The 26,662-nt window shown below is 44.3% G+C and overlaps 3 protein-coding genes across 3 annotated transcripts in view; 1 reads left to right on the forward strand and 2 right to left on the reverse strand.

Annotated features, from left to right (window-relative positions):
* Positions 1 to 26,662, forward strand: part of LOC310791316 (tubulin polymerization-promoting protein family member 3-like) — a gene marked incomplete at its 3' end in the record, with an annotated part of 516,176 nt that overhangs the window by 355,422 nt on the left and 134,092 nt on the right. The window lies entirely within an intron of this gene.
* The window catches only part of LOC310791505 (NACHT, LRR and PYD domains-containing protein 12-like), a gene marked incomplete at both ends in the record, with an annotated part of 280,341 nt that overhangs the window by 208,712 nt on the left and 44,967 nt on the right, over positions 1 to 26,662 (reverse strand). The window lies entirely within an intron of this gene.
* LOC310791098 (uncharacterized protein) overlaps positions 2,719 to 26,662 on the reverse strand; it is a gene marked incomplete at its 5' end in the record, with an annotated part of 57,707 nt that continues 33,763 nt past the window's right edge. Inside the window, 5 exons of the mRNA XM_083652800.1 lie at positions 2,719 to 3,261; positions 7,680 to 7,777; positions 19,277 to 19,450; positions 22,367 to 22,468; positions 24,333 to 24,506. Of these exons, the coding sequence (XP_083508926.1) occupies positions 2,723 to 3,261; positions 7,680 to 7,777; positions 19,277 to 19,450; positions 22,367 to 22,468; positions 24,333 to 24,506 (1,087 nt within the window). The 3' untranslated portion in view covers positions 2,719 to 2,722. The remainder of the gene's footprint in view (positions 3,262 to 7,679; positions 7,778 to 19,276; positions 19,451 to 22,366; positions 22,469 to 24,332; positions 24,507 to 26,662) is intronic.

Below are 26,662 nucleotides of genomic sequence, written 5' to 3' on the forward strand. Positions count from 1 at the left end.
AACCAAAGACTGTAAACAAACAATAACATCATGCCTAGAGGCCAGCCAGTCCATAAGGGCGCCACGCCCCCCTCAGCAGCCAAAACCAGGGCCCCGTTCCAATACCCATACTTCCATACTATTTAGTAGGCAAAAAAAGATTTAGTGTGTCCCAATACATAGTATGTCAGATGCAGTATGCCAAGAGTACCAGGATGTTGTACTACATCAGCTCCTATTTCGGAGTATGCATCGATGCATGCTGCTTCAGCCAAACTTCCCCACAATCCTTTGCGCAGCAGGAAGTTATGTCTTCTTCTTCTTCTTCTAATGTTTTATGGCGGTTGGCAAACAACTTTTTGTGCATTACCGCCACCTACTGGAGTTACGTCGCACTGACTGAGCTGCGTGTTCATGAATGAGATAATTAACTTTAAGAAAGCCTTGAAATATGTTAAAACCAAACAAGCATGGTGTGTACCAAAACATGCATATCTTGATTCCTGTTTAGATCTCTGACTTAATGTTTTTGCTTTATTTATTTTATTTTGTTTATTTGATTGTCTGTTCCAATTTTGTAAATGTTTAGTCTGAATTTTTTGTATAATGTACTGTTTGTTACTGCCAGACTTTGTTTATTGAAAAAAAAAAAAAAAAAACCTCAAATGTGGCGCTGCGGACGTCGGCGGAAGTGAGCAAGAGGTCGGAGTTCAGGAAGCTCACGTGACGACAGATGTAGTGTGTCCCAATAGTATGCATTTTGCATGCATGCTGCACACTACAATCCATACTTTGTGAGGGCAGCGGCAGTACATACTACAAGAAAGAAGTACAAGTATGGGTATTGGAACGGGGCCCAGGAGTCAGTCCCTTGTGCTGTGATTAATTTTCCTAGTAAATAATAGGAAATTAAATCTACCGTAATCGATCAGAACATGACGTCTCATCAGGGATTCAAAAGTTATCATTACCGTATCAGCCTCAGGAGATGCTTGTGGTATGAAGAACTGTGTCACTGCAGCTTGGTTCTTCTGGGTCCTGACGTTACGGGAATGTTGCTCTCCAGAGGCATGCTGTCTGACGTCGGCCAGGCCACCATGTGCCACAGAAAACACCCGCCGACATACTTTGCAATTGGCTTATCATTTTCAGGTCCACTCACGCTGTCCAGCCATGTGTTTGCTTGTTCCCATTCACGTCTATATTTCTGCATACGCTTTCGTTTTGCAGGACGAGGCGGAGTATCATGTTCAGATTCAGAATCAGCAGCAGCCGGTTCAGCCATCTTCTTCCAATCCCACTACATTCTGAGTAGAAGACCCGCCCCTACTCTGCTGTGATTGGCTCTCAGAGAGACCAGAAGGGCAGACTGATGCTATGCTGTGTTCATGTGCTGTCGGACTAACCATCTGAGGAACGGAGGCACCGTGTAATATTCAACCAGACGTATATAGGGCGGGTTTTCATCACGCAATGCGGGTGGGATGAAAATACGGAACAAACAGCGTCCCGTATTGGTTCAAAACGGGACGCATCTTTTAACTGTCAGATACGGGACAATTCCGTATTTTAAGGGACGGGTGGCAACCCTAGCACGCGTCTGCATAGAGAGAGAGAGAGAGAGAGAGAGAGAGAGGGAGAGAGAGAGAGAGAGAGAGAGAGAGAGAGAGAGAGAGAGAGAGAGAGCGTGAGCAGGGAGAGAGAGAGAGAGAGAGAGAGAGGGAGAGAGAGAGAGAGAGAGAGAGCGTGAGCAGGGAGAGAGAGAGAGAGAGAGAGAGCAGGGAGAGATAGAGAGAGAGAGGGAGAGAGGGAGGGAGAGAGAGGGAGAGAGAGCAGGGAGAGAGAGAGCGAGCAGGGAGAGAGAGCAGGGAGAGAGAGAGAGAGAGCAGGGAAAGAGAGAGAGAGAGAGAGAGAGAGAGCGAGCAGGGAGAGACAGACAGAGAGAGAGAGAGAGGGCGGCAATGCGGCGCGCGCCTGCAATAGAGAGAGAGAGAGGGAGAGAGATAGAGAGGGGGAGAGAGAGAGGGAGGGGTGACCCGCTGCACGCGACTGCATAGAGAGAGAGAGAGCGAGCGGCAATGCGGCGCGAGCCTGCATACGGTACGGCCACACTTGCGCGTCATTTGACCCGTGCTGACGCTGCTGCCCATTCACTTTTGTATTGAACATGCTGCTCTACGCCTCGCAAAGCATGCTGGGATACCAGACGATGCGTAGCAGGCTTGTGAAGCGACAGTGGGCAACAGAGGGGGCGGGGTGGAGTTTGACAAAGTACAAAGCTAGCCAATTGAGCTCGTCCTAGCACCTATCCTACCCTTCCTGTCCTCTTCCACTTCCTCTCTACCACCAATTTTCAAAGAAGCAAAGTAAATCTAGCAGCAGCTAGCTTGGGAGCTAGCTGCTGCTTCCGGGTTTCCACGCCCACCAAGCGACGTGCGTCCATACTGCCAAGCGTCAGCACGCGTCAAATGACGCGCAAGTGTGGCTGTGCTGATAGAGGGAGAGAGAGAGAGAGAGAGAGAGAGAGAGAGAGAGAAAGAAGGCAATTTGTGATTCTGGTGAAGAGGTTAAATTGTGACTTGGCAGCTCAGTTGCTCACACACACACACACACACACACACAGCATGTTCACACTGACTGACGGATCCTGGCTGTTCAAATCCACATGAGCAGTTTGTGTGTGATCCTGTACAGAGTGAGGCATCATGTCAGCAGCTGTGTTTGGTCACAGTGTGTTTCTGTCTCACTCCTCTATCTGACACAGAGACACTGAGTCACCATCAGAACCAAACCAGAACCCAGGGTAAAGTGGTTCAGTGAATGAAGAGTGGAAAGTGTGGAGGTGAATCAGTTTGTCAGAGGAAACTGTGTAGAAGGACAGAGAGCCAGCAGGCCAGTCAAGATACACTGCGACTCTGTTAGAGACAGAGGAGGGCAGAGGTATGTTTGTGCTTCTGTTATTGTGCCAGGCAGTGTAACCATTATCAGAGCACTTCAGACTCCAGGACTTTTCATTCCCTCCAACCACACAGTCATGACCCCGTCCTCTCCTGCTGATTCCTCTGTAAGTCACTCCTATAATAACCTCTCCTTTCCTCTCCACCTCCCAGTAACAGCGACCAGTCAGACCATCTCTACACAGCAGCTGAGGCTCGGTGTCAAATCTCTCTGGGTGATCAGGATATGGCTGCTTCTCTCTCACCCTCGTCACCTTTCTGTTGTCTTCAGACAGGAGGAGCTCTCTGTGTGCTGTGTTTGGGTCCAGTGTGAGATCACAGGCATCTGATAAGACAACAAGACTCGTTACAGCAGCAGCTTCTCATCTAATAAACCTGTTTGTTTGTTTGTTGATTTATTGACAGTTCATTTCTCAGCAGTTTGATGATGTCACATGATGTCAGCCATCTTCCTGATTCACAGGATGTGAATGAATGGACATCACAGACTGTGCTGTAGATGCACTTTCCTTCTCACTAGTTGAATGTGTTGCTTTGTTTTTATGAATCAAACTAAATAAAATACACACTTACATTTACTCACACCTAGTATTGACCTTGGCACTGCATTGTCCACCCTGGAGGAATAAACAGGGAAGAAGTCAGACCAGCAGATTCTCAACATGAACATTTAATAACCTTCAATATGAAGGATTTCCACTCATATCCTCAATTAAAACACTAGAAAGACCAAGGCCAGGCACAGTAATCTCTGGGTCAAAGTTCTCTGGGTGAGTAAAACATCATATTTTAAGATGTAAATAAGGTCCGAGGTGTAAAAAAACTGAATTCTCCTTAAAGGAAAGTTGTACAGGAGGAATGTCCGACACATTGTGCCTGTAGCCGAGCCTCCCCAGCACAGCTCCACCCAAGTGACACTGATCACCTGACAGGGTGGGAATTTCATCATTTTAGGGGCACAAGGTCACATGTCAGGGCACAAAGGTCACATGTCAGGTCACAAAGGTCATTGCTCCATTGACATCATGAAGAGTTTCTGAAATGTTTGTTAAAATGGTTCAATGACACATCATTTGCATAGAGCAGCTACATTAAACTGAGACCACTGATGCTTTTAAAGCAACTGACAGTAGCAGGCTGGTAGCAGGGCACTGCAGGTGGCCTTAGAGATCTGAGGGCATCACGGCCAGAAGGAGGGGCAACACAAACCATGGCCTGATGGCCTCCGTGTAGTTCCCACACTGACCACCTGGATACTGGACTTAACTCAAGTCTAAACAGAACAACACTGTCACAAGTGAAAGGTGAGGACTTTTGGACACTGGACAGCTCAAGTGTGAAGTTCCTGGACCTGACTTATCCTCAAACATGACAGGACGTTTATACAGGACACTTTCAGGTCAGTAGGCCAATTCCTAAATACAAGGACTGTGTCCAGTTGTCAGTTGAAGACACACACACACACACACACACACACACACACACACACACACGCATACGCCACCCACCGCCCCACACACACACACGCATGCACACACACCACCCACACATACACCACCCACCTCCCCCCACACACACACCACCCACCCCTACACACACACACACACACACACACGCACAACACCCACCCCCCACACATGCACACACACACACTACACCCCCCCCCCCCCAACACACACACACACACCACCCACCCCCCACACACGCATGCACAGACACACACCACCCCCCCACACACACACACGCACGCACACACCACCCACCCCACACACACACACACACGCCACCCACCCCCCCACATGCATGCACACACACCACCCACCCACACACACACCACCCACCTCCCCCCCCACACACACACACACACACACACACAACACAACCCACCCCCCCACACACACACACATGCACACACACAACACCCACCCCCCCACACATGCACGCACGCACGCACACACACCACCCACCCCACACGCACGCACACACACACATACACCACCCACCCCCTCACACGCACGCACACACACCTCCCCCCACACACACCACCCACCCCCACACACACACCACCCCCCCCCCCCCACACACACACACACACACGCACTCACACAACACCCACCCCCCCACACATGCACGCACACACACCACCCACCCCACACGCACGCACGCACGCACGCATGCACACACACACACACACACACACACGCATAAAGCCCCCCCACACACACAACCCACCCACCCCCCCACACATGCACACACACAACACCCACCCCCACACGCATTCACGCACGCACGCACACCACACCCCACACGCACGCACACACACACACACACACACACACACACACACACATGCACGCATACACCACCCACAGCCCCACACACACACCACCCACCTCCCCCCACACACACACACCACCCCCCCCACACACACACACACAACCCCCCCACCCCCCCACACACATGCACACGCACACCACCCACCCCACACGCACGCACACACACACACCACCCACCCCCTCACACACAAACACCACCCACACACCCCCCCCCCACACACACACAAACGCACACAACCCCCCCCCCCCCCCCCCCCCACACACACACACACACACACACACACACACCACCCACCCCTCCCACACACGCACACCTCATTCATTCACATTCACATTCACACCCCTTTTTCAGAGGTATTTCCAGGGGGGGATGTCTTATACCAATAGGTAAATATGAAGAGATTAGATAGATAGTTATATGCAGCTTATGGTACTGATGTACGCGGATGACACAATTATTATTTCCACAACAAAAGAAGGGTTACAGAAAGCAATAGACCATATGTGTGAATTTTGTCAGAAATGAAAATTAAAGGTTAATAGTGATCAAACTAAAGCCACAGTTTTTGGTTCTCAAAAAATTGACAGTGATAAATTGAAGTTTAATTGTAATGGGGAGAACCTAGAAATTGTTAATTGTTTCAAGTACCTTGGTGTCATTATGAACTATAATGGATCATTTAAGATCGCCATTGAGGAGCTGCATAAGCCCTTTTTTCTAAATGCAGAAAATATGATTTACCAGTAGATATCACACTGGACCTTTTTGATAAGTTGGTTTTACCAGTTATGTTGTATTTGTGTGAAGCTTGGGGGTTTGAAAAAATTGATATATTGGAAAAGCTACACCTCAGATTTCTCAAGTACATTTTGAAAGTTAAAATGACAGCGTGTAACAATATGGTCTATGGGGAGCTGGGGAGATACCCACTCTGTGTCACTGTCAAGAAAATAATGATCAGTTACTGGGCAAGGTTGATTGAAGGCAAGGAGAACAAACTTAGCCGTATTATGTACAACTGCCTGCTTGATTTAAAACAACTCTGGAGTCTATGCCTCACCGTGGGTGGTGCGGGTCAAACAGATTTTGGATGACTGTGGCTTGTCTTACCTCTGGCTTACACAGCAGTGCAACAACATTGACTGGTTGAAGCTAACTGTTGAGCAAAGTCTTAAGGATCAGTTTATGCAGAAATGGCAAAGTGAGCTCAGAAGCATGACATCATGTGACTTGTACGTAGAATTAAAAAAAGAACTCAAACTGGAAAATTATCTGCTGTATGTAAACCAAAGGCATAGACATGCAATCTGTAACTTCAGGGTTAATAACACCAGAATCCCCAAGGTTGTTGGTAGATATAAAGGACTGCATAGAAGTATGAGGATCTGTAACCTCTGTAGTGACAACTGTGTGGGAGACGAGTATCATATGTTGTTTGAATGCAAGAATGTAATTATTTTGAATTTCAGAGAGTTATATTTACCCAGATATTATTTAACTCGTCCATCTATGTTTAAACTGATCTTATTATTACAATCAGAAAGACAAAAAGTAATGTGTAAATTAGGTGCTTTTTTGAAGAATGTCCTGCCTCTGTTCAAATGACATATGCACTAGCCATGCTGTGTGCTATTGTATATTGTTTTTGTATGTTTTGTTTGTGCTCCATACCATGTGATCATGGTCAATGAGTCACATTAAATAAATAAATTAAAAAATTAAATGAAAAGAAATTATCAACTTGCTCTCTTGTGTGTGTGTGTGTGTGTGTGTGTGTGTGTGTGTGTGTGTGTGTGTGTGTGTGTGTGTGTGTGTGTGTGTGTGTGTGTGTGTGTGTGTGTGTGTGTGTGTGTGTGTGTGTGCGTGTGTGCGTGTGCATGTGCGTGTGTGTGTGTGTGTGTGTGTGTGGCATGCCGGGCAGTTCACAAGCAAGCAATATTACCAAAGCATGTAAGAATAACAATAGAAAGTGAAAAGTTCACAAAAACCTGGACACAAATAGCACTCCACCAATGACACATATATTTAATTAAAGGGGGGGAAATAAGAATATAGTGAAATATCATAAATATTTCTGTAGATATCATCCTGTACTGTACTGAGAAATGTGATATTGTTACATCAAAGTGACAAGTTCTTTACTTTAGGTTTCAACAACAGAGGCAGTAAGGAGAGGAGATCATGAAATATTCTCTCAGAGGATAGAAACTAATCTTAGTTCAAATTGGCTAAATGGTGTCTGAGGCTCAGTCATGATTGTGATGTTGGTATCTCAGCTGCTTTGGAAACACAACAGGTCACTCCTACAGAGGTCAGTTATCTTCACTGACATTGATGTGCAACATAATTTAAATGGTGATCTGTTGAACAGTTGTATCAGTAATACTGACCTGAGATTCAGTCTACAGTGTGGACTCTCCATGGCAGCATAGAGCAGTTTCAGTCCAGAGTCCTCTAAGTCATTCTTAGTCAGGTCCAGCAGTCTCAGACTGGAGGACTGGGAGCTGAGAACTGAGGCCAGAGCTTCACAGCTTCTCTCTGACAGCTTACAGTCACTCAGCCTTAATGGATATGAAAAGATAAGGACATTTTATTATTTTATCATTTCAGTCACACAACTCACGTAACAGATGATTGAGAATGAAAATATAGAGACAGAGTTCAGTATGGTGTCTAGGCTCTGATCCTGTCACTCCCTGCAGTGTACACATAGCTAGCCAAAGACAGCAGGGAGTGATGATGGGGAACTTCATGTCAAAGCCACCTTAGACACAGAGCCAGACACCAGCTAGTCATGTCCACCATGTGGCCTCACTGATAGCCCAAATACAAGCTAGCATCTTAGGATCAAGCTAGGTCATTGTAACATTATGTGGAACCTCCATGTGTGGACTGTGCACCAGCCTCTGTGTGGTCATTCTCCTAGTAGGCTCCATTGTCCATCGAGGGGAATATAGTATCTAGTGTAGAGCCTGACCCATACTGGATTTCTGGTGCCGATGTCCATACCGATATTAGGGAGTAAAAAACATTCCGATATCAATATATCGGCCAATATTCTCCAGAACCATACAGAACAGTAGAACCGCCTATGTTATGTGTGGTGTGCCAGCTTACCTAGGTAGTGACCTAGATATCTATGACAGCCTACCACTTAAATGCAACACTGCATTTGCATTTGAAGCATGTGAGTTCAGCAGCTGCAGAGCGCCCTCTGGTGAACATACTGTATATATGCATACAGTATCTTGAATAATGTTATATTAATATTCTACTCTAATACTCTATTCTTCATGTATCTATCCTGAATGCCTGCTATCAGTGAGGTGCCACAGCAGGTGAAAACCCAGCTTCTCAATAAGAGACTGTCACAATAGCTGTATGATGAGAAATCCAGCAGACCACCTCAACCTCTGATGGAAGGACAGGTTGTCAGGTTGCAGATCCCACAAGGTTACAACCAGACAGGGATGGTGAAGGAGGTTCACGTAGAGCCCAGATGTTACCTCATCCACTAGAAAGCTCTACAGGAGGAATGGCCGACACATTGTGCCTGTAGCCGAGCCCTCCCCAGCACAGCTCCACCCAAGTGACACTGACCACCCGGATACTGGACTTAACTCAAAACAGAACAACACTGTCACAAGTGAAAGGTGAGGACTTTTGGACACTGGACAGCCCAAGTGTGAAGTTCCTGGACCTGACTTATCCTCAAACATGACAGGACATTTATACAGGACACTTTCAGGTCATGTCAGTATACCAACACACACACACACACACACACACACACACACACACACACACACACACACACACACACACACACACACACACACACACACACACACACACACACACACACACACACAGAAACACAAACAAATCAGAATTATTCACATCCATGTCCCCTTTTCAGGGGTATTTCCAGGGGGGGACGTCTTATATTCGGACCAATACGGTAAATATAAAAAAAAATTAAATTATCAACTTCAGCTGTTTATTTTCTGTCTTGCTCTCTTCCTGTGTGTGTGTGTGTGTGTGTGTGTGTGTGTGTGTGTGTGTGTGTGTGTGTGTGTGTGTGTGTGTGTGTGTGTGTGTGTGTGTGTGTGTGTGTGTGCCACCAATGCCACATACATTTAATTAAAGGGGAAAATAAGAATATAGTGAAATACCATATACTGTGATATTTCTGTAGATATCATCCTGTACTGTACTGAGACATGTGATATTGTTACATCAAAGTGATAAGTTCTTTACTTTAGGTTTCAACAACAGAGGCAGTAAGGAGAGGAGATCATGAAATATTCTCTCAGAGGATAGAAACTAATCTTAGTTCAAATTGGCTAAGTGGTGTCTGAGGCTCAGTCATGATTGTGATGTTGGTATCTCAGCTGCTTTGGAAACACAACAGGTCACTCCTACAGAGGTCAGTTATCTTCACTGACATTGATGTGCAACAGAATTTAAATGTTGGTCTGTTGAACAGTTGTATACGTAATACTGACCTGAGAGTTTCCAGTCTGCAGTGTGGACTCTCCATGGCAGCATAGAGCAGTTTCACTCCAGAGTCCTGTAAGTCATTATTACTCAGGTCGAGCAGTCTCAGACTGGAGGACTGGGAGCTGAGAACTGAGGCCAGAGCTTCACCGCTTCTCTCTGACAGCTTACAGTCACTCAGCCTTAATGGATAAGAAAAGATAAGGACATTTTATTCTTTTATTATTTCAGCCAAACAACTCACGTAACAGATGATTAAGAATGAGAATATATAGACAGAGTTCAGTATGGTGTCTAGGCTCTGATCCTGTCTAGCAAAAACCTGGACACAAATAGCACTCCACCAATGCCACATATATTTAATTAAAGGGGGTTTCAGTCCAGAGTCCTCTAAGTCATTCTTAGTCAGGTCCAGCTCTCTCAGACTGGAGGACTGGGAGCTGAGAACTGAGGCCAGAGCTTCACAGCTTATCTCTGACAGCTTACCGTCACTCAGCCTTAATGGATATGAAAAGACAAGGACATTTTATTCTTTTATCATTTCAGTCACACAACTCACGTAACAGATGATTGAGAATGAAAATATAGAGACAGAGTTCAGTATGGTGTCTAGGCTCTGATCCTGTCACTCCCTGCAGTGTACACATAGCTAGCCAAAGACAGCAGGGAGTGATGATGGGGAACTTCATGTCAAAGCCACCTTAGACACAGAGCCAGACACCAGCTAGTCATGTCCACCATGTGGCCTCACTGATAGCCCAAATCCAAGCTAGCATCTTAGGATCAAGCTAGGTCATTGTAACATTATGTGGAACCTCCATGTGTGGACTGGGCACCAGCCTCTGTGTGGTCATTCTCCTAGTAGGCTCCATTGTCCATCGAGGGGAATATAGTATCTAGTGTAGAGTCTGACCCATACTGGATTTTTAGCATCGATGCCCATGCCGATATTAGGGAGTGAAAAAGTTCTGATATCAATATATCAGCCAATATTCTCCAGAACCAGACAGAACAGTAGAACCGCCTATGTTATGTGTGGTGTGCCAGCTTACCTAGGTAGTGTAGTGACCTAGCTATCTATGACAGCCTACCACTTAAATGTGACACTGCATTTACATTTGAAGCGTGTGAGTTCAGCAGCTGCAGAGCGCCCTCTGGTGAACATACTGTATATATGCATACAGTATGTTGAATAATGTTATATTAATATTCTACTCTAATACTCTATTCTTCATGTATCTATCCTGAATGCTTGCTATCAGTGAGGTGCCACAGCAGGTGAAAGCCCAGCTTCTCAATAAGAGACTGTCACAATAGCTGTATGATGAGAAATCCATGCAGACCACCTCAACCTCTGATGGAAGGACAGGTTGTCAGGTTGCAGATCCCACAAGGTTACAACCAGACAGGGATGGTGAAGGAGGTTCACATAGAGCCCAGATGGTACCTCATCCACTAGAAAGCTCTACAGGAGGAATGGCCGACACATTGTGCCTGTAGCCGAGCCCTCCCCAGCACAGCTCCACCCAAGTTACACTGACCACCCGGATACTGGACTTAACTCAAAACAGAACAACACTGTCACAAGTGAAAGGTGAGGACTTTTGGACACTGGACAGCCCAAGTGTGAAGTTCCTGGACCTGACCTATCCTCAAACATGACAGGACATTTATACAGGACACTTTCAGGTCAGTAGGCCAATTCCTAAATACAAGGACTGTGTCCAGTTGTCAGTTTAAGACACACACACACACACACACACACACACACACACACACACACACACACCTGAGTCATTCACATTCACGCCCCCTTTTTCAGAGGTATTTCCAGGGGGGGCGTCTTATATTCGGACCAATACGGCAAGTATTAAAAAAAATGTTTATCAACTTCAGCTGTTTATTTTCTGTCTTGCTCTCTTCCTGTGTGTGTGTGTGTGTGTGTGTGTGTGTGTGTGTGTGTGTGTGTGTGTGTGTGTGTGTGTGTGTGTGAAAAGTTCACAAAAACCTGGACACAAATAGCACTCCACCAATGCCACATACATTTAATTAAAGGGGAAAATAAGAATATAGTGAAATACCATAACTATTTCTGTAGATATCATCCTGTACTGTACTGAGAAATGTGATATTGTTACATCAAAGTGACAAGTTCTTTACTTTAGGTTTCAACAACAGAGGCAGTAAGGAGAGGAGTATGGGCTGATTTATGTGCCACCTCAAATTGAATTCAAATTGCTCAACTTGAATTTGAAATTTTTCATTTTGAAATTGAATTGCTCTATTTGAATTCAAATTTTTTCATTTTGAAATTGAATTGCTGTTTTTTATTTTGAAATTTTTATTTTTTAATGTGAATTGAAAAACTGAATCTGAATAGCATAATTTTAAACTGAATTTATTTGCTTTGAAATTATTCAGTTTCCACATTCCTATTTCAAAATTAAATTAAAAATTTTGAGAATCTTGTGTTCAAAAATTTCAACATGTGTGTGCGCCATCCGGGTCCTCAAGGAGGAAGAGGAGGAAGGAGGAAGAGCAATCGAGCACTGATTGACCTAACTCCTTTTTGGCCGAGGCACCACACACCCACTCCCGCTAGAACTATTTGGTCTTGTTGTATTCAGGTTCGCTACAATCATAGAAGACCACTTTGAGTTGAACAAGGATGTTTATACAGTATATATCATTGAACAGTACATGACTGTCTGTGTGGAGTTTGCATGTTCTCCCCGTGCTCCCCCAGGGGGTTCCTCCGTATATAACCCCCCCCCCCATTAAAAACATGCAGAAGATCAGATCGTCATCGTCATCCGACCAGTGACGACAACATCCGAAGTCGGTCCCCGGGCGCTGTACGAGAAAGCGACCACTGCTCCTGGCCTGCCCCCCGGAGGAAAGGACAAAGCCAGGATGGGTTAAATGCAGAGGACAAATTTCACCGGCCACCGTCAGCATGTGTGTTTGTGGCCCTCCTTGCATGTGTTGATGTGTAACCGTGTGACAATAAAAGACGGGCTTGTCCGTCTAAAATCGTGTTTTTTTTTTTTTCGTTTTAATCGTGTTTTAAATCGACAATAAAATAATAAACGATAGAGCCAGGCTGTAACATTATAACAAGCTTTTCCCCACATATCCTGTTCTACGCAACTCGAGGGAACATACACAGCCTCGCACACACGCAATAGAACACAACACAACACTGAACAGTCTGTTACACTATCAACTAGAACGACCGCAACGCAGACTTATGCCTCCGCCATTAGTTCATTCTGGAGTCCAAATGGCCATTTGAGGCAAATTGGAAGAAATTCCGTCAAGGCGCTCCTGTGATGTTGCGTTACAGAGCTTGAAAATTGGGTGTGTGAGAGGTCACAGTGACCTTGAACTTTGACCACCATAGTGTAATCAGTTCATCCTTGAGTCCAAGTCGATGTTTGAGACAAGTTTGATTAAATTCCGTCAAGGCATTCCTGAAATATCGCGTTAACAAGCTTGAAAATGGCGTTCGAGAGCTCACCTTGACCTTTGACCTTTGACCACCAAAATATAATCAGATCATCCTTGAGTCTAAGGTGATGTTTGAGGCAAATTTGATGAAATTCCGTCAAGGCATTCGTGAGATATCGCGTTAACAAGCAGGACAATGGTGTTTGAGAGGTCACAGTGACCTTGACCTTTGACCACCAAAATCTAATGAGTTCATCCTTGAGTCTAAGTGTATGTTTGAGGCAAATTTGATGAAATTCCGTCAAGGCATTCCTGAGATATCGCATTAACAAGCTTGAAAATGGTGTTCGAGAGGTCACAGTGACCTTGGCCTTTGACCTTTGACCACCAAAATGTAATCAGTTCATCCTTGAGTCCAAGTCGATGTTTGAGACAAGTTTGATTAAATTCCGTCAAGGCATTCCTGAGATATCGCGTTAACAAGCTTGAAAATGGCGTTCAAGAGGTCACAGTGACTTTGACCTTTGACCTTTGACCACCAAAATCTAATCAGATCATCCTCGTGTGTAAGTCGATGTTTGAGGCAAATTTGATGAAATTCCGTCCAGGCGTTCCTCAGATATCGCGTTAACAAACATGGTACGGACGGACGGACGTACGGACGGACGGACGTACAACCCGGATCCATAATGCCTTCGGCCTGGCTATCGCCGGCGGAGGCATAACAAAGCAAGGACTAAAGTTTTACCGAATCCCGTCAACTCATACTGCTTTTAATGCTAACCGTAGGTGTCTTTGGTTGCAAGCCGAGAGAGGAAATCGTTAAAAATTCCCGACTTTGCAGTGCTCGCTCATTTCATATCAGGTAAACTGTAGTAGGCTGCTAGTAACAGCCACATCGCTCGGTTAGGTAACAACCAAGTAACGTTAAATAATGTCATTGTTGAGTTGAACTGATTGGAACGAGGACATCATTAAAAATGCCCGACTTTGTAGTGCTCTTCATAATCAGGTAAGCTGCCTGAAACTGTAGGCTGCTCAACATCGCTCGGTTAGTTAACGACCAAGTAACGTTACATAATGTCATTATTGAGTTGTGTGCATTATCAACATAACAATATATCTTTGCAAGTTACAGAATAATTATCTACGCTATCCCCAGTTATAAAGGAATGCACGATATGTATTGCTCGCCACTAGGCTTGGCCAACTGACAGCGCCAGTGCGTATGGGTCTGTAAGACATATCCCATTAACCAACGTTAATTTCGATGCATAACATTGCTTATCACTAGGCGATAAGCTGTGGTAGTAAGCCGAGAACTGCATTTTAAAACTAAAATATAACTGTGTGTTGCAGATGGGCACAGAGCAGTCCTGACAGCGGGGCTTTTACACAGTTCTCACTGTCTGTCAATGCTGGGCTGACGGCTTTTTGCCTACACGATGCGCACGCAGCTCAATGTTGACAAGCTGTATAAGGGGTCTATACTGTATAAACATCCTTGTTCAACTCAAAGTGGTCTTCTATGATTGTAGCGAACCTGAATACAACAAGACCAAATAGTTCTAGCGGGAGTGGGTGTGTGGTGCCTCGGCCAAAAAGGAGTTAGGTCAATCAGCCCTCGATTGCTCTTCCTCCTCTTCCTCCTTGAGGACCCGGATGGCGCACACACATGTTGAAATTTTTGAACACAAGATTCTGAAAAATTTTAATTGAATTTTGAAATAGGAATGTGGAAACTGAATAATTTCAAAGCAAATAAATTCAGTTTAAAATTATGCTATTCAGATTCAGTTTTTCAATTCACATTAAAAAATAAAAATTTCAAAATAAAAAACAGCAATTCAATTTCAAAATGAAAAAATTTGAATTCAAATAGAGCAATTCAATTTCAAAATGAAAAAATTTGAATTCAAATAGAGCAATTCAATTTCAAAATTCAAAATTTCGAATTCAAAAAGAGCAATTCAAATTCAAAATTCAAAATTTCGAATTCAAGTTGAGCAATTCGAATTCAATTTGAGGTGGCACATAAATCAGCCCATAGAGGAGATCATGAAATATTCTCTCAGAGGATAGAAACTAATCTTAGTTCAAATTGGCTAAGTGGTGTCTGAGGCTCAGTCATGATTGTGATGTTGGTATCTCAGCTGCTTTGGAAACACAACCTCCTACAGAGGTCAGTTATCTTCACTGACATTAATGTGCAACAGAATTTAAATGGTGGTCTGTTGAACAGTTGTATCAGTAATACTGACCTGAGAGTTTCCAGTCTGCAGTGTGGACTCTCCATGCCAGCATAGAGCAGTTTCAATCCAGAGTCATGTAAGTCATTCTTAGTCAGGTCCAGCTCTCTCAGACTGGAGGACTGAGAGCTGAGAACTGAGGCCAGAGCTTCACAGCTTCTCTCTGACAGCTTACAGTCACTCAGCCTTAATGGATATGAAAAGATAAGGACATTTTATTCTTTTATCATTTCAGTCACACAACTCACGTAACAGATGATTGAGAATGAAAATACAGAGACAGAGTTCAGTATGGTGTCTAGGCTCTGATCCTGTCACTCCCTGCAGTGTACACCTAGCTAGCCAAAGACAGCAGGGAGTGATGATGGGGAACTTCACGTCAAAGCCACCTTAGACACAGAGCCAGACACCAGCTAGTCATGTCCACCATGTGGCCTCACTGATAGCCCAAATACAAGCTAGCATCTTAGGATCAAGCTAGGTCATTGTAACATTATGTGGAACCTCCATGTGTGGACTGGGCACCAGCCTCTGTGTGGTCATTCTCCTAGTAGGCTCCATTGTCCATCGAGGGGAATATGGTATCTAGTGTAGAGTCTGACCCTTATTCTCCAGAACCAGACAGAACAGTAGAACCGCCTATGTTATGTGTGGTGTGCCAGCTTACCTAGGTAGTGACCTAGGTAGTGACCTAGCTATCTATGACAGCCTACCACTTAAATGCAACACTGCATTTGCATTTGAAGCGTGTGAGTTCAGCAGCTGCAGAGCGCCCTCTGGTGAACATACTGTGTATATGCATACAGTATCTTGAATAATGTTATATTAATATTCTACTCTAATACTATGTATCCTGAATGCCTGCTATCAGTGAGGTGCCACAGCAGGTGAAAGCCCAGCTTCTCAATAAGAGACTGTCACAATAGCTGTATGATGAGAAATCCAGCAGACCACCTCAACCTCTGATGGAAGGACAGGTTGTCAGGTTGCAGATCCCACAAGGTTACAACCAGACAGGGATGATGGTGAAGGAGGTTCACGTAGAGCCCAGATGGTACCTCATCCACTAGAAAGCTCTACAGGAGGAATGGCCGACACATTGTGCCTGTAGTCGAGCCCTCCCCAGCACAGCTCCACCCAAGTGACACTGACCACCCGGATACTGGACTTAACTCAAAACAGAACAACACTGTCACAAGTGAAAGGTGAGGACTTTTGGACACTGGACCGCCCAAGTGTGAAGTTCCTGGACCTGACCTGTCCTCAAACATGACAGGACATTTATACACACTTTCAGGTCATGTCAGTATAGGCCAACACACACACACACACACACACACACACACACACACACACACACACACACACACACAAAAACAAATCTGAATTATTCACATTCACGCCCCCTTTTCAGGGGTATTTCCAGGGGGGGACGTCTTATATTCGGACCAATACGGTAAATATATATATAAAAAAAAAAAAGATCAACTTCAGCTGTTTATTTTCTGTCTTGCTCTCTTCCTGTGTGTGTGTATGTGTGTGTGTGTGTGTGTGTGTGTGTGTGTGTGTGTGTGTGTGTGTGCCACCAATGCCACATACATTTAATTAACTCATTGAGTGCCAGCCACTTTTGGAGAACGGACGCTCCCAGTGCCAGAGTTTCAGAGCGTTTTCAGTGATTTCTCGAGGCCCACAGAATATTGTGTGATATTACTATGTAAACACCGAACACGCACAAAGAACGAGGAGACTCTCTTCTATCATCTGCAAAAAAAAGTTTATTGATCCCATTTTCCGTTCTTTAGTTATGAGCCGGAGAAGATAGCTTGATTTAACCAAAAACAGCCATTTTTTTCTAGAAGCTGAGATAATGAGCCTTTTGTGAAATGCAGCATTTCAAGCACATTCACTGACTCTAGCTAATATTTTCTGATGTAGTGACGTGGTGTAGTTGTGTGCTGCCCTGCGTGCCCCACCCCCCTCTCCCCCCCTCAGCTGAAAACTCCTCCCCACACTAGTAACACACAGCCTCACGCACCCAGCGTCTATTTTCGGAGTGCTTTTTGTGCGCCGCCTCCCAGGCAGCGGGACAAGGAAATGCCAACCCGGACTGCAGGAAAAGGTTTGGCTTTTCAGTGTCGGCTGCTGCTTTTCTAGTGGCTAATCGTGTGAAGAAACTATGCAGACAGACAGACAGAGGCAGAGGAGCTCAGTTGTGTGCGCGGATTGACTGCTGTTGCCAGGCACCGTCAGCTCCAGCCAGAGCAATCTACATGGCTCTGGGCTGCAGCATGAGCGGTTTCTGTTTGATCACGGGGCTTTTTCAGGCTGTGTTCCGGACCTTTCTATAATCTGGAGAGCACTGTCGCCACCTGATGAGTCCGTAAAATAGGTTATACAGCTTCAATAGCTACAATATTTGTACAGGACATACATAAGGCTTTGATCGACGTCCCACCGTCAAAAAAGGCAATTGACGACAGCTATCGTCAATGGCACTCTACGTCACTATTTACTTTGACGACAGGCGTCGTCATTGGCACTCAATGAGTTAAAGGGGAAAATGAGAATATAGTGAAATACCATATACTGTGATATTTCTGTAGATATCATCCTGTACTGTACTGAGAAATGTGATATTGTTACATCAAAGTGACAAGTTCTTTACTTTAGGTTTCAACAACAGAGGCAGTAAGGAGAGGAGATCATGAGATATTCTCTCAGAGGATAGAAACTAATCTTAGTTCAAATTGGCTAAGTGGTGTCTGAGGCTCAGTCATGATTGTGATGTTGGTATCTCAGCTGCTTTGGAAACACAACAGGACACTCCTACAGAGGTCAGTTATCTTCACTGACATTGATGTGCAACAGAATTTAAATGGTGGTCTGTTGAACAGTTGTATCAGTAATACTGACCTGAGAGTTTCCAGTCTGCAGTGTGGACTCTCCATGGCAGCATAGAGCAGTTTCAATCCAGAGTCCTCTAAGTCATTCTTAGTCAGGTCCAGCTCTCTCAGACTGGAGGACTCGGAGCTGAGAACTGAGGCCAGAACTTCACAGCTTCTCTCTGACAGCTTACAGCCACTCAGCCTTAATGGATATTAAAATATAAGGACATTTTATTATTTCATCATTTCAGTCACACAACTCACGTAACAGATGATTGAGAATGAAAATATAGATACAGAGTTCAGTATGGTGTCTAGGCTCTGATCCTGTCACTCCCTGCAGTGTAGACCTAGCTAGCCAAAGACAGCAGGGAGTGATGATGGGGAACTTCACCCCAAAGCTACCTTAGACGGAAGATGATACTGAATCCTAAGCCTAAGTCCCTCAGGAAGCTTTTCCAGACAGTCTAAGAGCCCTGATGGCCTGATGGAGCCCTTGAGTCAAGACAAGGAAAGTCAGACAGATCCAAACATCTCATCTTGCTCACAACTCATTGGGAACTACTGTATGAGGTCCACAGTGTAATTCAGGACAAAACTACTTTAAATGTGCTCAGTAAAATTGTAACATGAATGAACTGATAACCAGTGGAGGGATGACAAATTGTGGATATCATGACGTTACCTGACTACTGGTTCAAATCATAGTTGCTGTTGCTCTATTCTGAACCAGCTGGAGATGTCAAAGCATGAGGCTTGAGGTCAATTGCTGTATATGACTTATTTTTTTATCAGCATCTGAGATGTGAAACTTGCAGGTTCAACCTTTACAGAGTCAGAGATACTGACCTGTTTTGAGAGCACAGACCTTAGTTTGGAGAAATGTGTCAAATCAACGGACATAAACTGATCTTACTTGAGAGTTTCCAGTTGACAGTGTGGACTCTCAAGTCCAGCAAAGAGCAGCTTCAATGCTGAATCTGACATCTTGTTCTTACACAGGTCCAGCTTTATCAGACGGGAGGGGTTGGACTTCAGAGCTGAGGCCAGGACTTCACAGGGAGTCTCTGAGAGTTGACAGTCAGAAAGTCTGTGATCACAGATTTAATGTAAGATTAGTTATTATAACCAGAGCTGAGATTAAGCATACCAATCAAAACATACACAGCATACTAATACTACCACCACCAGTAGTAGTAGTAGTAGTAGTATTAGTAGTAGCAGTACTAATGATAATGATGACAATAATTTGCATTATAGAAGTTGAAGTTTCAAAAAGTGTTGATTGACAGAATATATTACATACATACAATTACAAGACAGCAGTTCTGTAAATTGTAAAAAAATAAATAATAATAACCTAAGCTTCACAGGCAGGTTATTTCAAATTCTGGTAAAACAACATAAGATTAACATGACACTCTTGTAGCTTTAAACAACAACAACCATTATCATGTAATACAAACTGTAATGTAGACACTGACCACTAGAAAATACTGCTGTCTGTTGTGATAAAAATGTAAATTTTAATTGTAATCTTTGGAATAAACAGGCGAATAATAATTAAATTACACATTCCTGTTACTCTTCTTAACACAAAATATAAAGGAATTGTCCGCACACTGATTAGCAGCTCCCGTTTTTATTTGCTCAAGGTTGGCAAGCTTTCGACCCTACTGGGTCTTCATCAGGCAAATGAATGACAGCAGTTACAGAAGAGAATAAATAGGCCTGTGCGTATGAGACGTCACCAGGTACAATCAAGGCAAGTCATCACAGCCGGGCGGGGGATATAATAATTAATAATAATGGTAAAACTAATAGGAAGAAGACAACAATATTACATATCAAAATAGATAAAGAATGTTAAGTAGGCCTAGAAAATACAATGTAAATACAATGTAAATATAGCCCAAGGGGAAAAGGAGAAGGAGAAAGAAACAACTCTTCTTAACACATTCACTGCCAACAGTTTTTTCCAATCAGTAGGTAGCTTCTGCCAAGGGTTTTTTTGAGGATTCTGGCTCATCTTTCAAGAGCCTAGTCCTAGCCTTTCTGCTAGGACTTTGTGAACACAAAATATCTCAAAAGAACTAATAGAATGTGTGCTTTCTCTGTCTAAAAGAGTTAGTTTTTATCATGTTCTGTTATGTAGGCATTAGCAGTTGAATACAGCATGGTTTCAGAGATTTTCAGAGAGTTTTGAGATAAATGGATTTTTAGAACCACCTCACGTGCCTGTGATTATGGGTGCCCTTGGGCAAGTGTGTATACTGTATATTGTGTTTGTGTGTGTGTGTGTGTGTGTGTGTGTGTGTGTGTGTGTGTGTGTGTGTGTGTGTGTGCGTGCGTGCGTGCGTACACTTATTCCACAGTAAGCATAAGCTAAGAGAGAGAGAGAGAGAGAGAGAAAGAAAGAGAGAGAGAGAGAGAGAGACTAAACTACCGTAATAGTTTAGTCCAATATAACAGCACCCCCCCCCCCCCCCCCCCCTCTCCTGCAAACTCCTCCCCTCCGTGTGTGTTTCTCTGGGGCTCTGCAGGCAGAGTGTATGCCAGGCGAGTCTCTCCCGCCTAGATGGCGTTTCTGGGGTTTCCTTGGCGTTTCTGCGAGCTGGGATGTGAGCTGGGATGAGAGCTGGGATGAAACTGCGTGCGATTCTGGGCTTTTGAGCTTTCTGCTGCGTGTGTTGCACCCAGAGTGTATTTTAGGAATCCCCCATGTTGTGCGCCAGCTCCAGCACGAAAGCGAAAGCGTTTTCGCCGCGTTTTCCTCACGCTTTTTTCTGCTGTTTTTGCTCGGGTTTCTCTAGTCTGGAGAGCACTGTCGCCACTTAGTGGGTCGGTGGAATGGGTCGTACACGTTCGGTGGCTCCCATATTTTTATAGGAGACGTAGGGGGCTTGGATCCACGTCCCACCGTCAATTTTTTTTTTTTTTTGACGAGATAACTCGTCAGTCAACCGTTGGATTTTTTTTGACGAGATAACTCGTCGACGGCAGTGAACGTGTTAAAAGTAACGGACAACTTTAGTTATTATTCCAGTGAAAGTAATTAGTTACCCTACTCATTACATTGTTTTGTGTTACAGCCTAACAGCCGATACACAGCAGCACAACGAAAGTCACCTGAAGTCACTCATTCATTGTATATTAGATGTGTCTGTCATCAACTTCTGAAGCATGCTGGGATACCTGGCAACACGACGAGAGTGACGACAGCGACGAGGAGGGGGGGGGGGGGGGGGGGGGGGGGGAATTCAAAATTTCAAACAGAAAGACAACAAGACAGCCAATCAAGCTGCAGCACAAAGCAGGGCGACTGCAACTTCAAACAACTTTTGTCATTGTGGTCTGCATGCACTGTAAAACGATTGTGCCAAGTTTACTTGCTTTCTTTTGGGCCAATAGATATTATGACATAAGCCACATTATGAACAAAAGTATCTAAATAATGACAAATACAACATATTTGTGAAGGCTTTGAGCTACAACATTAAATTCAGACTCTCCTGGATGTATTTGCTACGTTGTTGGCTTGTTCATGTGAGCTCTACTGTCATTCCAATAATTCCAACATGATTTGAAGACGTGAATCTTTCATAGACTTTGCACCAATAAAGAGGTTAAAGAGGCTAAAGAATGAAACACAAGTAACGGCTGATCTGTTGACTGGTCTGACTGGTAACTGTGATGAAGCACCACCTTTAGGTGTGCTATAATAAGCATATACTGTCGTGAACTATTGCTTAATTGAATTATCCCACAAATCCCCCCCCCCCCCCCGTGTGTGTGTGTGTGTGTGTGTGTGTGTGTGTGTGTGTGTGTGTGTGTGTGTGTGTGTGTGTGTGTGTGTGTGTGTGTGTGTGTGTGTGTGTGTGTGGCAGCAGTGGCTGCCTGGTGGGCAGAGCTATGTGAACGCAGTGAATAAATGCTACAATTGCACATTTAAGCATGTTTCTGATGTCCACATTGTGGTCTGTTGAGTTGTATCAGTAATACTGACCTGAAAGTTTCCAATCTGCAGTGTGGACTCTCCATAGCAGCATAGAACAGTTTCAGTCCAGAGTCCTCTAAGTCATTCTTAGTCAGGTCCAGCTCTCTCAGACTGGAGGACTGGGAGCTGAGAACTGAGGCCAGAGCTTCACAGCTTCTCTCTGACAGCTTACAGCCACTCAGCCTTAATGGATATGAAAAGATAAGGACATTTTATTCTTTTATCATTTCAGTCACACAACTCACGTAACAGATGATTGAGAATGAAAATATAGATACAGGCCCCTATTCTCCCACAGGCCTTCGGCGCTAAAACGGGCCTTAAACGCAAAAAAAACATGCCTTGCGCCTGTCTCGGGAAGATATCAACATGGCTTCACGCTGGCAAATGCGCTTTAGGCGGAATGGGCGTGGCGCACTCCCTGAATGGGTGCGAATGGGTGTGTCGGCCTTAAATACCGGCCTAATGATATCTTCCCACCTGGCGTAAATTTAGCGCTTAGCGCTTTTGAAAACCAGGCCTATTCAGTGCGCCAGTTGCGCGGAGCGCTCCCCTCTGGCTCTCCTCTGTCACCCTTCTCTGTGTCACTCTCTCCCTCTCTCCTCAGTCTGACAGGCACAATACGACTGTCTCTCTCTGACTCCCTCGCTCAGACAGACACAACACACGTCCCATAGAAAAAATAAGTTGTAAGTTCACTGCCTGTGAAAGGTCCCAGCATGCAATGGGCTACTCCATTTCGCTACTAAATAGCAACCAAATGAGCCGAAATAGATATAAAGGTCGATCTAAATAATGTGTAATGGTAACACAACCTGCAATTGTAGAACATTTCAATATTGGACCAAATAAAACATGAAATGAAAACACCACCCTATGTGAAACATATATGTCCTCCTGGGCCTATATATATATCTTGTCGATTTAACGTGATTTAGATAAGTGACAGCGGAACGCGCTTCTACTGTCATGTGCTATACTGTGATGTCCGCGTATTTACATGCTTGCAGTATTTAAACTGCAGTTAGATTGGTTTGAGAAGCATAATAATATGGAATAATAGCCTATAAATGGAGACAGACAGACGGGATGAAGGGGGGGGCAGAGCGCTTGGCTTTGTCTGGTTTTACCGGATTTCTCCTGGAATTGGAGCTTAAAAGGCAAGCGTGTGACTCTTTACTGCACTCCTCCAATGAGCTGATGGTGCATAATTTTACGCTTAAAAGGCGTCGTTATAATGGTTGAGGCTGCGTGTAGCGCTGATACCAAGATAGCGAGTGCGCTGGTCCACACCCACTAACTGCGCTAGGCCAGGCCTTAAATGCAGTTTCTATGCCGATTGCAACGATAGGGCCCACAGAGTTCAGTATGGTGTCTAGGCTCTGATCCTGTCACTCCCTGCAGTGTACACCTAGCTAGCCAAAGACAGCAGGGAGTGATGATGGGGAACTTCACCCCAAAGCCACCTTAGACAGAAGATGATACTGAATCCTAAGCCTAAGCCCCTCAGGAAGCTTTTCCAGACAGTCTAAGAGCCCTGATGGCCTGATGGAGCCCTTGAGTCTAGACAAGGAAAGTCAGACAGATCCAAACATCTCAGCTTGCATAACTCATTGGGAACTACTGTATGAGGTCCACAGTGTAATTCAGGACAAAACTACTTTAAATGTGCTCAGTAAAATTGTAACATGAATTAACTGATAACCAGTGGAGGGATGACACATTGTGGATATCATGACGTTACCTGACTACTGGTTCAAATCATAGTTGCTGTTGCTCTATTCTGAACCAGCTGGAGATGTCAAAGCATGAGGCTTGAGGTCAATTGCTGTATATGACTTATTTTTTTATCAGCATCTGAGATGTGAAACTTGCAGGTTCAACCTTTACAGAGTCAGAGATACTGACCTGTTTTGAGAGCACAGACCTTAGTTTGGAGAAATGTGTCAAATCAACATACATAAACTGATCTTACTTGAGAGTTTCCAGTTGACAGTGTGGCCTCTCAAGTCCAGCAAAGAGCAGCTTCAATGCTGAATCTGACATCTTGTTCTTACACAGGTCCAGCTTTATCAGATGGGAGGGGTTGGACTTCAGAGCTGAGGCCAGGACTTCACAGGGAGTCTCTGAGAGTTCACAGTCAGAAAGTCTGTGATCACAGATTCAATGTAAGATTAGTTATTATAACCAGAGCTGAGATTAAGCATACCAATCAAAATGTACACAGCATACTAATACTAATACTACCAGCACCAGTAGTAGTAGTAGTAGTAGTATTAGTAGTAGCAGTACTAATGATAATGATGACAATAATTTGCATTATAGAAGTTGAAGTTTCAAAAAGTGTTGATTGACAGAATATATTACATACATACAATTACAAGACAGCAGTTCTGTAAATTGTAAAAAAAAAAAAAAATAATAACCTAAGCTTCACAGGCAGGTTATTTCAAATTCTGGTAAAACAACATAAGATTAACATGACACTCTTGTAGCTTTAAACAACAACAACAACCATTATCATGTAATACAAACTGTAATGTAGACACTGACCACTAGAAAATACTGCTGTCTGTTGTGATAAAAATGTAAATTTTAATTGTAATCTTTGGAATAAACAGGCGAATAATAATTAAATTACACATTCCTGTTACTCTTCTTAAAAGTAACGGACAACTTTAGTTATTATTCCAGTGAACAGTAATTAGTTACCCTACTCATTACATTGTTTTTGTGTTACAGCCTAACAGTCGATACACAGCAGCACAGCTAAAGTCGCCTGAAGTCACTCATTCATTGTATATTAGATGTGTCTGTCATCAACTTCTGAAGCATGCTGGGATACCTGGCAACACGACGAGAGTGACGACAGCGACGAGGGGGGGGGGGGGGCAAATTCAAAATTTCAAACAGAAAGACAACAAGACAGCCAATCAAGCTGCAGCACAAAGCAGGGCGACTGCAACTTCAAACAACTTTTGTCATTGTGGTCTGCATGCACTGTAAAACGATTGTGCCAAGTTTACTCGTTTTCTTTTGGGCCAATAGATATTACGACATAAGCCACATTATGAACAAAAGTATCTAAATAATGACAAATACAACATATTTGTGAAGGTTTTGAGCTACAACATTAAATTCAGACTCTCCTGGATGTATTTGCTACGTTGTTGGCTTGTTCATGTGCGCTCTACTGTCATTCCAATAATTCCAACATGATTTGAAGACGTGAATCTTTCATAGACTTTGCACCAATAAAGAGGTTAAAGAGGTTAAAGAATGAAACACAAGTAACGGCTGATCTGTTGACTGGTCTGACTGGTAACTGTGATGAAGCACCACCTTTAGGTGTGCTATAATAAGCATATACTGTCGTGAACTATTGCTTAATTGAATTATCCCCCAAATCCCCCCCCCCCCCCCCCCCCCCCCGTGTGTGTGTGTGTGTGTGTGTGTGTGTGTGTGTGACAGCAGTGGCTGCCTCCCTGGTGGGCAGAGCTATGTGAACGCAGTGAATAAATGCTACAATTGCACATTTAAGCATGTTTCTGATGTCCACATTGTGGTCTGTTGAGTTGTATCAGTAATACTGACCTGAAAGTTTCCAGTCTGCAGTGTGGACTCTCCATAGCAGCATAGAACAGTTTCAGTCCAGAGTCCTCTAAGTCATTCTTAGTCAGGTCCAGCTCTCTGAGACTGGAGGACTGGGAGCTGAGAACTGAGGCCAGAGCTTCACAGCTTCTCTCTGACAGCTTACAGCCACTCAGCCTTAATGGATATGAAAAGATAAGGACATTTTATTCTTTTATCATTTCAGTCACACAACTCACGTAACAGATGATTGAGAATGAAAATATAGATACAGGCCCCTATTCTCCCACAGGCCTTCGGCGCTAAAACGGGCCTTAAACGCAAAAAAAACATGCCTTGCGCCTGTCTCGGGAAGATATCAACATGGCTTTACGCTGGCAAATGCGCTTTAGGCGGAATGGGCGTGGCGCACTCCCTGAATGGGTGCGAATGGGTGTGTCGGCCTTAAATACCGGCCTAATGATATCTTCCCACCTGGCGTAAATTTAGCGCTTAGCGCTTTTGAAAACCAGGCCTATTCAGTGCGCCAGTTGCGCGGAGCGCTCCCCTCTGGCTCTCCTCTGTCACCCTTCTCTGTGTCACTCTCTCCCTCTCTCCTCAGTCTGACAGGCACAATACGACTGTCTCTCTCTGACTCCCTCGCTCAGACAGACACAACACACGTCCCATAGAAAAAATAAGTTGTAAGTTCACTGCCTGTGAAAGGTCCCAGCA

This window comes from Poromitra crassiceps (assembly GCF_964638095.1).
Source record: "Poromitra crassiceps genome assembly, chromosome: 16".
Classification (NCBI taxonomy): domain Eukaryota; kingdom Metazoa; phylum Chordata; class Actinopteri; order Beryciformes; family Melamphaidae; genus Poromitra; species Poromitra crassiceps.